Source organism: Microtus pennsylvanicus, chromosome 19 (assembly GCF_037038515.1).
Source record: "Microtus pennsylvanicus isolate mMicPen1 chromosome 19, mMicPen1.hap1, whole genome shotgun sequence".
NCBI classification, from domain to species: domain Eukaryota; kingdom Metazoa; phylum Chordata; class Mammalia; order Rodentia; family Cricetidae; genus Microtus; species Microtus pennsylvanicus.
In genome coordinates, this window is record NC_134597.1 from 32,960,332 (window position 1) to 32,973,711 (window position 13,380).

At 51.7% G+C, this 13,380-nt stretch overlaps 1 protein-coding gene across 10 annotated transcripts in view; it reads right to left on the bottom strand.

The window, feature by feature from the left end:
• Dennd2a (DENN domain containing 2A) overlaps positions 1-13,380 on the bottom strand; it is a 99,443-nt gene that overhangs the window by 38,804 nt on the left and 47,259 nt on the right. For all 10 annotated transcript variants that reach the window (XM_075953351.1, XM_075953349.1, XM_075953350.1 and 7 more), the window contains 2 exons: positions 10,401-10,528; positions 7,774-7,895 (listed from right to left, as the gene is read on the bottom strand). In XM_075953351.1, coding sequence (XP_075809466.1) covers positions 7,774-7,895; positions 10,401-10,528 — 250 coding nt within the window. The remainder of the gene's footprint in view (positions 1-7,773; positions 7,896-10,400; positions 10,529-13,380) is intronic.

Consider the following 13,380-nt stretch of genomic DNA (forward strand, 5'->3'; position numbering starts at 1 on the left):
GTGCTGGAGCTGTGTCACCGTGGCCCACTGTCTCTAGTGCAGGAGCTGTGTCACCGTGGCACAGTGTCTCTAGTGCAGGAGCTGTGTCACCGTGGCCCATTGTCTCTAGTGCGACAGCTATGTCACCGTGGCCCACTGTCTCTAGTGTAGGATCTGTGTCACCGTGGCCCACTGTCTCTAGTGCAGGATCTGCGTAACCGTGGCTCACTGTCTCTAGTGTAGGATCTGCGTCACCGTGGCCCACTGTCTCTAGTGTAGGATCTGCGTCACCGTGGCCCACTGTCTCTAGTGCAGGATCTGCGTCACCGTGGCCCACTGTCTCTAGTGCAGGATCTGCGTCACCGTGGCCCACTGTCTCTAGTGCAGGATCTGCGTCACCGTGGCCCACTGTCTCTAGTCCAGGATCTGCGTCACCGTGGCCCACTGTCTCTAGTGCAGGATCTGCGTCACCGTGGCCCACTGTCTCTAGTGCAGGTTCTGCGTCACCGTGGCCCACTGTCTCTAGTGTAGGATCTGCGTCACCGTGGCCCACTGTCTCTAGTGCAGGATCTGCGTCACCGTGGCCCACTGTCTCTAGTGTAGGATCTGCGTCACCGTGGCCCACTGTCTCTAGTGTAGGATCTGCGTCACCGTGGCCCACTGTCTCTAGTGTAGGATCTGCTTCACCGTGGCCCACTGTCTCTAGTGTAGGATCTGCGTCACCGTGGCCCACTGTCTCTAGTGTAGGATCTGCGTCACCGTGGCCCACTGTCTCTAGTGTAGGGTCTGCGTCACCGTGGCCCACTGTCTCTAGTGTAGGATCTGCGTCACCGTGGCCCACTGTCTCTAGTGCAGGAGCTTTGTCACCGTGGCCCAGTGTCTCTAGTGCAGGAGCTGTGTCACCGTGGCCCATTGTCTCTAGTGCGACAGCTGTGTCACCGTGGCCCACTGTCTCTAGTGCAGGATCTGTGTCACCGTGGCCCACTGTCTCTAGTGTAGGATCTGCGTCACCGTGGCCCACTGTCTCTAGTGTAGGATCTGTGTCACCGTGGCCCACTGTCTCTAGTGCAGGATCTGTGTCACCGTGGCCCACTGTCTCTAGTGCAGGATCTGTGTCACCGTGGCCCACTGTCTCTAGTGTAGGATCTGTGTCACCGTGGCCCACTGTCTCTAGCGTAGGATCTGTGTCACCGTGGCCCACTGTCTCTAGTGCAGGATCTGTGTCACCGTGGCCCACTGTCTCTAGTGTAGGATCTGCGTCACCGTGGAACACTGTCTCTAGTGTAGGATCTGTGTCACCGTGGCCCACTGTCTCTAGTGTAGGATCTGTGTCACCGTGGCCCACTGTCTCTACTGTAGGATCTGCGTCACCGTGGCCCACTGTCTCTAGTGTAGGATCTGCGTCACCGTGGCTCACTGTCTCTAGTGTAGGATCTGCGTCACCGTGGCCCACTGTCTCTAGTGTAGGGTCTGCGTCACCGTGGCCCACTGTCTCTAGTGTAGGGTGTGCGTCACCGTGGCCCACTGTCTCTAGTGTAGGATCTGCGTCACCGTGGCCCACTGTCTCTAGTGTAGGGTCTGCGTCACCGTGGCCCACTGTCTCTAGTGTAGGATCTGCGTCACCGTGGCCCACTGTCTCTAGTGCAGGATCTGTGTCACCGTGGCCCACTGTCTTTAGTGCAGGAGCTGTGTCACGGTGGCCCAGTGTCTCTAGTGCAGGAGCTGTGTCACCGTGGCCCATTGTCTCTAGTGCGACAGCTGTGTCACCGTGGCCCACTGTCTCTAGTGCAGGAGCTGTGTCACCGTGGCCCAGTGTCTCTAGTGCAGGAGCTGTGTCACCGTGGCCCACTGTCTCTAGTGCAGGATCTGTGTCACCGTGGCCCACTGTCTCTAGTGTAGGAGCTGTGTCACCGTGGCCCAGTGTCTCTAGTGCAGGAGCTGTGTCACCGTGGCCCATTGTCTCTAGTGCGACAGCTGTGTCACCATGGCCCACTGTCTCTAGTGTAGGATCTGTGTCACCGTGGCCCACTGTCTCTAGTGTAGGATCTGCGTCACCGTGGAACACTGTCTCTAGTGTAGGATCTGTGTCACCGTGGCCCACTGTCTCTAGTGTAGGATCTGTGTCACCGTGGCCCACTGTCTCTAGTGTAGGATCTGCGTCACCGTGGCCCACTGTCTCTAGTGTAGGATCTGCGTCACCGTGGCTCATTGTCTCTAGTGTAGGATCTGCGTCACCGTGGCCCACTGTCTCTAGTGTAGGGTCTGCGTCACCGTGGCCCACTGTCTCTAGTGTAGGGTCTGCGTCACCGTGGCCCACTGTCTCTAGTGTAGGATCTGCGTCACCGTGGCCCACTGTCTCTAGTGTAGGGTCTGCGTCACCGTGGCCCACTGTCTCTAGGATCTGCGTCACCGTGGCCCACTGTCTCTAGTGCAGGAGCTGTGTCACCGTGGCCCACTGTCTCTAGTGCAGGAGCTGTGTCACCGTGGCCCATTGTCTCTAGTGCGACAGCTGTGTCACCGTGGCCCACTGTCTCTAGTGCAGGAGCTGTGTCACCGTGGCTTAGTGTCTCTAGTGCAGGAGCTGTGTCACCGTGGCCCACTGTCTCTAGTGCAGGATCTGTGTCACCGTGGCCCACTGTCTCTAGTGTAGGAGCTGTGTCACCGTGGCCCAGTGTCTCTAGTGCAGGAGCTGTGTCACCGTGGCCCATTGTCTCTAGTGCGACAGCTGTGTCACCATGGCCCACTGTCTCTAGTGTAGGATCTGTGTCACCGTGGCCCACTGTCTCTAGTGCAGGAGCTGTGTCACCGTGGCCCACTGTCTCTAGTGCAGGAGCTGTGTCACCGTGGCCCAGTGTCTCTAGTGCAGGAGCTGTGTCACCGTGGCCCATTGTCTCTAGTGCGACAGCTATGTCACCGTGGCCCACTGTCTCTATTGTAGGATCTGTGTCACCGTGGCCCACTGTCTCTAGTGCAGGAGCTGTGTCACTGTGGCCCACTGTCTCTAGTGCAGGATCTGTGTCACCGTGGCCCATTGTCTCTAGTGCGACAGCTGTGTCACCATGGCCCACTGTCTCTAGTGTAGGATCTGTGTCACCGTGGCCCACTGTCTCTAGTGTAGGGTCTGCGTCACCGTGGCCCACTGTCTCTAGTGCAGGATCTGTGTCACCGTGGCCCACTGTCTCTAGTGCAGGATATGTGTCACCGTGGCCCACTGTCTCTAGTGTAGGATCTGTGTCACCGTGGCCCACTGTCTCTAGTGTAGGGTCTGTGTCACCGTGGCCCACTCTCTCTAGTGCAGGATCTGTGTCACCGTGGCCCACTGTCTCTAGTGTAGGATCTGTGTCACCGTGGCCCACTGTCTCTAGTGTAGGATCTGTGTCACCGTGGCCCACTGTCTCTAGTGCAGGATCTGTGTCACCGTGGCCCACTGTCTCTAGTGCAGGATCTGCGTCACCGTGGCCCACTGTCTCTAGTGCAGGATCTGCGTCACCGTGGCCCACTGTCTCTATTGCAGGATCTGTGTCACTGTGGCCCACTGTCTCTAGTGCAGGAGCTGTGTCACCGTGGCCCACTGTCTCTAGTTCAGGATCTGTGTCACTGTGGCCCACTGTCTCTAGTGCAGGAGCTGTGTCACCGTGGCCCACTGTCTCTAGCGCAGGAGCTGTGTCACCGTGGCATAGTGTCTCTAGTGCAGGAGCTGTGTCACCGTGGCCCATTGTCTCTAGTGCTACAGCTGTGTCACCGTGGCCCACTGTCTCTAGTGTAGGATCTGTGTCACCGTGGCCCACTGTCTCTAGTGCAGGATCTGCGTCACCGTGGCCCACTGTCTCTAGTGCAGGATCTGTGTCCCTGTGGCCCACTGTCTCTAGTGCAGGATCTGTGTCACCGTGGCCCAGTGTCTCTAGTGCAGGATCTGTGTCACCGTGGCCCACTGTCTCTAGTGCAGGATCTGTGTCACCGTGGCCCACTGTCTCTAGTGCAGGAGCTGTGTCACCGTGGCCCACTGTCTCTAGTGCAGGATCTGTGTCACCGTGGCCCATTGTCTCTAGTGCAGGATCTGCGTCACCGTGGCCCACTGTCTCTAGTGTAGGATCTGCGTCACCGTGGCCCACTGTCTCTAGTGTAGGATCTGCGTCACCGTGGCCCACTGTCTCTAGTGTAGGATCTGTGTCACCGTGGCCCACTGTCTCTAGTGTAGGATCTGTGTCACCGTGGCCCACTGTCTCTAGTGTAGGATCTGTGTCACCGTGGCCCACTGTCTCTAGTGTAGGATCTGTGTCACCGTGGCCCACTGTCTCTAGTGCAGGATCTGTGTCACCGTGGCCCACTGTCTCTAGTGCGGCAGCTGTGTCACCGTGACCCACTGTCTCTAGTGTAGGATCTGTGTCACCGTGGCCCACTGTCTCTAATCCCATAGGCACTGATTCACTGGACACAGCAGAAAATTCATAGTGTCTGAGAAGTAGACAGAGACAGGACGATCTTGGCCTGAGGTCTGACTTTCCTATTCAAGTCTCTTGAGTTGTTGCAGGAGGCTGTGATGGGTCCTGGCATGTGACATCTTGATGGCAAGAAGCCCTGAGCCTTCTCCAAGGAAGATGCCATGGACTGAAGCTGAGATCACTAGCCCTTTTTGGCTAAATGGGTGACAAAATATTAAAAAAAAAAAAAAAGGAAACAGACTGTCTCGGATCAGCACATCTCTTTCTGACATAAAAATTAGTCCTTGGCAGTTGTAGCAGCACACATCTGTATAATCACAACACTCAGGAAGCTGGTGCAGGAGAATTACAGTTTGCGGCCAGCCAGGGCGACAAAGAGAGAACCCCCTCTCCATCTCAAACAAACAAACAGAGGCTGTGGAGATGGATCTTTGGGTAAACAGCTGGGCAGTTGTGACTGCACACCTGGAATCCCAGCACTCAGGCAGCAGTGATGGGATTTCCTGGGCAAGCCAGTGAGCCAGAGGAGCGAAGCTCCAGATTCAGTAAGATTCACTCACTAAAGTGGAGAATGACTGAAGACGCCCGCTGTCAACCTTTACACGCACATGTGCAGTGCACACACGCACCCACACACACGAGAGCATACATGACTACTCCACACACACCCACATAATTTCTTTTTGAGTTGCTGCCACATTCCTTGGGCTGTATATGGTTATATAACACATAAAAAATCATTTTGGATTCACAGACCGCAGCATCTGCTCCGGCTGCACACACATCTGCTCATTTCTAAGGAGACTTTTGTCCAATTGTCCCTCCCTTTCCACTGGGACCAGACAGGAGTTAATTAAACGAACATCAAGATGGCGCAGAGCTTTCTGAGGCTAGCAGGGGAGTTCAGCACAGAGGGGCTGCCTCAGCTACTTCTAATTTTCCAGATGCAGCCCAGATGTGGCAGATGCTCAATGAATAGCTGATGAGCTAAGTGGAGGAAGTGGCAAAGTCTGCAGCTGTCCCTCAGAACGCGGGCACAGACCAGACACCCAGATGTGAGAACAGAATAATAGATAGAATACAGGGCCGCAGTGATGTTGCATGGGCTCTAACAGCATGTAAGGTCAGGGCATTGGCCAGTGCACAGTGCTATCCAGGACAACAACATCTGGACAGAAAACTGACTGGCATCACTACCACCCCAGATTGGCTGTTGTGGTAGCACAGACTCCAGGTTTGCCCAACCTAGCAGGGACAGGAAAGGCCACTCAGCCGTCACTTTCTGGTACGAGGGAGTTGTCTGCTCAGAACACAGCTGACCAGGGCAGGTGTCTGTCACTGTTCTAAGAGCAGCAACTCCCTCCCTGCATGGAGTGGAGAGCTGGGTAGGATGTGAGAGGTGGCACGGGTACAACTGCTTCTCTTTCTTCTTCTTGTGTATGCGCGTGTGTGGGCTCACACGCACACGTGTACACACACGCAGGGAGGCCAGAGGTCAACCTCTGGTGCTGTTCCTTAGGCGCCACTCACCTATTCTTTCCCGTATTTCCTTTCTTCCCTCCTCCCTCCTCCCTCCTCCCTCCCTCCCTCCCTCCCTCCCTCCCTCCCTCCCTCCCTCCTTCCTTCCTTCCTTTGTAGACAGGGTCTCTCACTGGCCTAGAACTCTGGAGTTCAGGCAGCCAATGGTCTCTCTCCAGCACTGGGATTATAATATTATAATTTCCCTACACTTGCTTTTATACATTAAGAGTTCCGGGGCTTGAACTCAGTCCTTCATTCTTTCATGACAAGCATTGTATAGACTAAGCTATATACACCCCAACCCCTTTCTGGGAGACAGGGTCTCATGTATTCCAGGCTGGCCATAGATGAAGATGACCTTGAACTTCTGATCTTCTTGCCTCAGCCTCCCAAATGCTGAGATTATAGATGTGAGCCATTTTACCTAGTTCCTTCCCCGGTACTGGGGACTGACCCAGGGCCTTGTGTGCATTCTGCCCTTGATATATGTCCCTAGCCCTTACTTTTTCTAAGTCAGTCTGGTCAGTCTAGAAAAAGAACTGTCTAAATGCTAGACACATACATAGTCCAGTGAGAACACAAACACGTTCCCAAGGCGAGTAGAAACTGCTGAATATTGGTTATCATGCATTTCTCATGACAACAGTCTCCACATGAAAGCTGGTTGGTTCAGGCAACACTGAGGCAGCTCACATGGGCCTGTAAGCCTCACCTTAACAACAGGTAAAGTCCCTGAGTCTTCTAAAGTCAGTGGCTGGAAGTGTCTCTGTCCGACACCAGGTGTAGACAGCACACCCTGTGAAGACACACACACACACACACACACACACACACACACACACACACACACACACTGACCCTGCTCGGGGCCTAAGGAGTACTGCTGCATCCCTCAGCTGGAAACTGACAATGGAATGTGTGACACCTGCAGTTTAAGTTTACTCTTCCTTGATTTCCTTTCCTCAACAACAAATGCCCTAAAGTGTTCAACAGGATCAGGGAATCTTGGAGTCTTGACCTCTGGGTACTCAGATACCAAAATACCACTGAGGGTGTCTGATTATGCACTGATTCTATACATGTGCAAATAAATGTGAGCTTATAAATCCATATATTCTTTAAGTTAAATAGTCACAAGGTCTGGAGAGACTGCCCAGTGACTGGGAGCTCTCATAGAGGACCTGAGTCAGTTCTGAGCACCCACACGGTGGCTCACAACCACCTGTTACACCAGTTCCAGGGGATCCGGTGCCCTCTTGTGGCCTCCAAGTGCTCCTGCACACATGTGATACACATAAACTCACATACATATAAATAAAAAATAAATAAGTACTTTTCTTTTTATAAGACAGGGTCTGGACGCCTGGAATTTACTATGTAGACCAGGTTGACCTCAAACTCCCAAACGTTTGCTTGCCTCTGCCTCCTGGGAACAAAAGTGTGTGCCACCACACCAGGCAAATAAAGAAACCTTTAAAAACGGTACACAGATGGTAGTAGACTACACAGACCAGCTCTCCACGCTGCCTTTCTCCCCCACATCTCATCAAAATGCCCTTAATTACTTGTTTGTTTACGGCAATGGTTTTCTTTTCTTAGTCGGGCTACTCTGGAAATATCAACCAGGCTGGCACTGAACTCTGAGCAGCAATTCTCCTGCCTCTGGCTCCAAGAGGTTGGGACTGTAGGTGTGGCTCAGGATAGTTAAATGCATTGATTTTAGTGACCGACTTAGGAGAGAGCCCTGCAGAGAGGATGGTTGCAGGAGACCGGTCAGGCTGCTGAGTAAGACAGACAGATGCACTGGAGGAACCCAGAGTGCCCGAGGTACCTTGGTGGAAGTGTCCGGGATGGAAGAGGTGGGAGATCCAGGGAAAGTCAAGACACACTTCTTGCCCAGGCAGCGGCCATGTAGCTCAATGTCCTCATACGGATTTTCCTTCATAGGTGGATCTACGAGCAACAGCAAAATGAGTCAGGAACGTTAGAACTTTGTCTTTTCTCTCTTTTTAAAAGATATATTTTATGCGAATGGCATTTTTCCTGCACGCACTATCTATGCACCCTGTGTGTGGCTGATGCCTGAGAAGGCCAGAAGAGGGTGTCAGATCCTCTGGAACTGGAGTTACACATGGTTGTGAGCCTCCATGTGGGCACTGGGGACTGAACCAGGGTCCCTGCAATAGCTGCCAGTGCTATTAACTGTTGTGCCATCTCTCAAGGCCCTGAACTTGTCCCTTTTTTTTCTCTCCTGGTTTCTTGAAACAGGTTTTCTCTGTATAACAGCTGTCCAGGAATTCATTCTGTAGACCAGGCTGGCCAGGCACCTGCCTTTGTCTCCCGAGTGCTGAGATTAAAGGCATGTGCCACCACTGTCCACTGAAAAACTATTTACTTATCATTTTTATTTGATGTGCATTGGTGTTTCGCCTGCATGTGTGAGGGTGTCAGAACTTCTGGAACTGGAGTTACAGACAGGTGTGAGCTGCCATGTGGCTGCTGGGAATTGAACCCAGGTCCTTTGGAAGAGCAGCCAGAGTTCTTAACCACTAAGCCATCTCCCCAGGCACCTGAACTTTTTATATGGGAGCACTAAGGCTTTGCTTTTCCATGTGCATGCTTGTGGGCTGTGTGTGGTTTTACTTGTCAACCCTTCCTCGTAGCAACAGAATCTGATTTTTACTAAGAGATAACTCCCCATCTCCTGACTTGTGTAACTGCATCCCCAGGTCCAGGGCTTGCTGCTCTACGGGGCCTGGACACTAGCCTACAGGTGAGTTCAGGAGGGTTTGACAGCCCAGGCCTAAGGCAGACATTGAACGTCACTTCCGGCTCTGAAAATGATCATGGGACATAAGCTGGTCTGGCCAGAGCGACTCAGGGCTTTTGCTGGCTTCGTAGGCCCCAGGCTCTAGATCTAGAGGGGGAAGCCAGAGGGCTGCCTGGGGACAAAGTCACCCTGGGAGAAGAAAGGAGAAGCCAGCTTGGGTTACTGCTTCCCCCAAAGTACCTTTGCTATCTCATTACAAGGGTGGGAACCCAGCCTGATGCTGTGGTTCAAACAATTCTGCTAATCCCTCCTGCCCTCCTGTGCTTCCTTCCTTCAGGAGGCATTTCTGGTACTGATGACCCCAGGTGTGCTGTCTGCCCTCATGTGCAAATGCCTGTGTGTTTCTCTCTCTCCGTAGCTCTTTTTCTGTTTCTAAGGTTACACTGAGGTGGCTGGAGAGGTGGCTCAGCGGTTAAGAGCACTGCCTGCTCTTCTAGAGGTGCTGAGTTCAATTCCCAGCAACCACACGGTGGCTCACAACTATCTGAAATGAGAACTGGAGCCCTCCTCTGGCCTGCAGGTGTACACGCAGACAGAACACTGTGTACATAGTTATGATTCTAAGTATATGTGTTTATAACAGCTAAAGTGTGCTGGGGGAATTTATCATGTTAAAGCTTTATGCCATCTGTAGAGGAGATTATAAACTACAAGCCAGTTTTCAGTGTCTTCTAACTGAGAAGAATCCTATCCAGCACACTTCTTCTAAGGTGGCTCACATCAAGCAAGGTTTGCTTTTATTTTTACTATTTTCTTTTATATCAGCCTGGTATTTCTCTTTCACTCCTGCCAGTTCTGGGAAAGCAGTTCCTAAGTGACGCTTAAAGACCCAGGGTACAGGCGGATCCTCTGACTCCTATGAGACCAGCATGTCCAGCACCCTGACTTCTCCAAGTACCCCCAGAGCTTCTCGAGTTGCTGGCTTTGCAATGGGCCGCAGTCAAAGCGGGATAGCTGGTGCTGAGACATGGCCTGTGGGCACACTGCTATACATCGTCTCCTTTCTTCTGCCGTCACGAGCAGACTCAGGTGAAATGGAGCTATCCCCTGCAGATTCCTGAACTCTGAAATAAACCCTGGACCTAAGTCCTCTTTGGAAGCCGAGGAGGCTAGAGCTCCGTCAAGGTTATTTTTCTCGTCAGACGTCATTTAGTCTCTGCTTTGCTACCCTGCCGGAGTCCCGCTCTCATGGAAAAAGCATGCTGGCCCACAGTGTCTCCATTCCACAGCTGATGGCAGAGAGGCCTGTCATATATTCTCATCAATCCTAATGCAACTTTGCAAGGCAGCCACCATCATCATGAGATGGACAAAGAACTCACATTCTGAGCCCTTGTGCCACCAGCTAAAGTCACAAAGCTAACAACTGCAGAGCCAGGATCCTACCCTGGATCTCGAGGGGGGCTCTGTTTCTCAGATCACCCTGTTGCCTGCTCAGCTCGCTGGTCATCGCCAGCTGGTCCTCCTTCAGCCCGCTGAGGCTGCCCCTCCCAGCTTGCCTACCTGCTGCTTTCTCGTACATTAACGGCACGTCTGTCTTCAAGTGCATGCATGTGTGTTTGGAGCAGAAACTCCGTGCCAACTCTGTCTGTCTCACTCACAGCCCTCCACAGAGTTTGGCCTCTTACCTAGAATGTCTTCGTAGACGTTCTCCTCCGATAAAGTGCGTGTGAGTCCCAGCTTGGTCTGTGCGTACCAGTCCACCCTGCTGCTCTCAGAGGAGGACTGCAGCAGGTCTTCAAACTCATAGGACTTCCTGCGTTGCGCACCACGGAAGGAAAGAAAAAGAGAATGTGAATCAGTTGAGGCTGGTTCCGAACACGGCAGAGGTCACAGGGCAAAGGGGCCAACTCAGAGCTCTCAGGCCAGGGCTGCAGAGCTGGAAGGCAGGGCAGATGCCTGAGTTGTAGCAGAAACCCATCCCAAAGGGGCGCTATCAGCCCATGAGCCTCTTCTGCCTCCATTGAGGGTTCCAGGCAGGACAAAGGGTCTAAGTCTTGGAGCGCTAGCAGATGGGTCCGGTCTGGGACATGGTGTTAGCTGCTTTCTCTGGTTGTTCTTTGCCTAGACCAGTAAGTACTCTGATGGTGGACACTGGGGTGAAGGTGTGGTTTGCGGAGCAGCACCCTAACAACTAAAGATGTCTGTATACTTCAGGGCATGAGTTCAAGGACCCAGCTCTCTTCCTTACAGTACAACTACTAGCCTGGATGATCCTGGGCTTTGCTGGGATGGGATTAACCATTATCCAAATGGCTACTGCTGGACGCTCTGGACTTTAAGACACACCTTTACTCCGTTGTGATTTTTTTTTCATATTTATGGGAGCAAGATGCTAATATATAAGGTATGCTTTGCATTTGAATCCTGACACATAAAAGGTTTTGATACCTTACGCAGCATCTAGAAAGACTACATTTTTGTTTGTTTGTTTGTTTTTGGTTTTTTCGAGACAGGGTTTCTCTGTGGCTTTGGAGCCTGTCCTGGAACTAGCTCTGTAGACCAGGCTGGTCTCGAACTCACAGAGATCCTCCTGCTTCTGCCTCCCAAGTGCTGGGATTAAAGGCACATGTCACTACTGCCCGGCGAAAGACTACATTTTAAGAATATGAACTTTCTTTGAAGAACTGATCTGGAGGCAGGCATGGAGTCCATGTCTACAACTCCAGCACTTGGGAGGCTAAGACAGGAGGATATGGTTATCAAGTTATAGGTCAGCCTGGTCTGCATAATGAGACACAGCTAGGAGCTAGGTATTATGGTGCAGAATCCTAGCATTGTGGAGGCAGGAGCAGGTAGATCTACGTGAGTTCTAGGCCAGTCTAGTCTTCATAGTGAATTCCAGGTCAGTCAGAACGACATTGTGAGACCTGTCTAAAAAACCTTAAGTACAGTGCAATAATAATAATAATAATAATAATACAAATAAAAACTGGGCATGGTGATGAATGTTTATAATCCCAGAACTCTGGAGGCTGAGGCAGGAGAATTGTCAATAGTCCCGATCCTACTTAGGCTACAGCGAGTTTCAGACCAGTCTGGGCTGTAGATCTTGCCCCAAAACAAACAAACAAACAAACAACAAAACCCCCACAGTAACATCAAACAAAAACAAACAAACAAAGGAAAATGAGGGCCGTGCGATGGCTCAGCGGGTAAAGGTGCTTGCCAACAAGTCTGATGACCTGAGTTCAACCTGCTGGACCCACACAGCATAAGACGAGAAGAAACAGCTCCTGCAACTCATCTCCACCCCTGCGTCACGCTACCCGAGCACCCCTCCTCACACAGACCCACAGATAAATAAATGTAATAGAAAGTCAAAACAAAGTCAGAAACAAGCAATTACATCGCAAACCCTCCACAGCCTTGAGTACACTAAACAAGTGCCCTGTCACTTTACCCTTGGTCCCTGGCTTTTTGTTTTGTTTTTGTTTTTTCAAGTCAGGGTTTCTACGTGTAGCCCTGGCTGTCCTGGAACTTGCTCTGTAGACCAGGCTGGAGATCCTCATGCCTCTGCCTCCTAAGCACCAGGTTTAAAGGTGTGTTCCATCATACTGGGTTCCCTGTATGTATGAGGGTCTCTCAGTATGTCGCCCGGGTTGGCCTTTGTACTTGTGATCCTCCTGCCTCTGCGGCAAAGCTTAACTTGTAAAATAAATTACCACAGGGTTTCCTAATGGTGAGTCCATCTCTGTGTTAAGTAAGGTGCTGGTTTTCAAGTGACCAAAGTGTGAAATCTTTTTACAACATTGTAAATCAAAACAAAGTAAGATCCACAGAGCAGCAAGAAGGAGCCTCGGACTTCAAAGGAACAGTTTCCAGAACCAAGAGAAAAGCAGAACTCCAATTATTCCAAGGTCTGGTTTATCACTGTCGTGTCAGGAGCACTGGTGCAATGGCTGGCTTGCAGGGACTTCTGTCCTCGGGTGCTGAGGTTCAGGTGAAGTGAGGGAAGTATATTTGCTAAATCCTGACCTGACCTGGGGCTATCCCTGAGGTCAGGCTGACCCTCGGGCAGGTACACCTGCATTGTTCTGCTTCTGTAACCTCTTCCCTATCAAACAGTGATGCCTTGGTGACAGGACTTTCTCCGTCCTGGCCTTAAAAGTTCACATCCTCAGCCAGGCGTGGTGGCGCACGCCTTTAGACCCAGCGCTTGGGAGGCAGAGAGGCAGATGGATCTCTGTGAGTTCGAGGTTAGCCTGGTCTACAAAGCGAGTTCCAGGACAGCCAGGGCTATAAACCTTGTATCAAAAAACAAAACAAACAAAAAAGTTCATATCCCGTCATGTTTGCTAACAGCTATCATAGCTATAGCAGGGGGAATGTAACAAACTTGTGTTTTTTTCTTTCTTTTCTTTTTTTTTTTGTTTTTCGAGACAGGGTTTCTCTGTAGCTTTGGAGCCTGTCCTGGAACTAGCTCTTGTAGACCAGGCTGGTCTCAAACTCACAGAGATCCGCCTGCCTCTACCTCCCAAGTGCTGGGATTAAAGGCGTGCGTCACCACCGCCCGGCGTGGTTTTTTTCTTGTATAAACCCCCTTACTCACTCAGCTCGGGGCCGCCTCTTTAGATTTGTAGTAGGGTCTATGTGGCTTAATAAAAA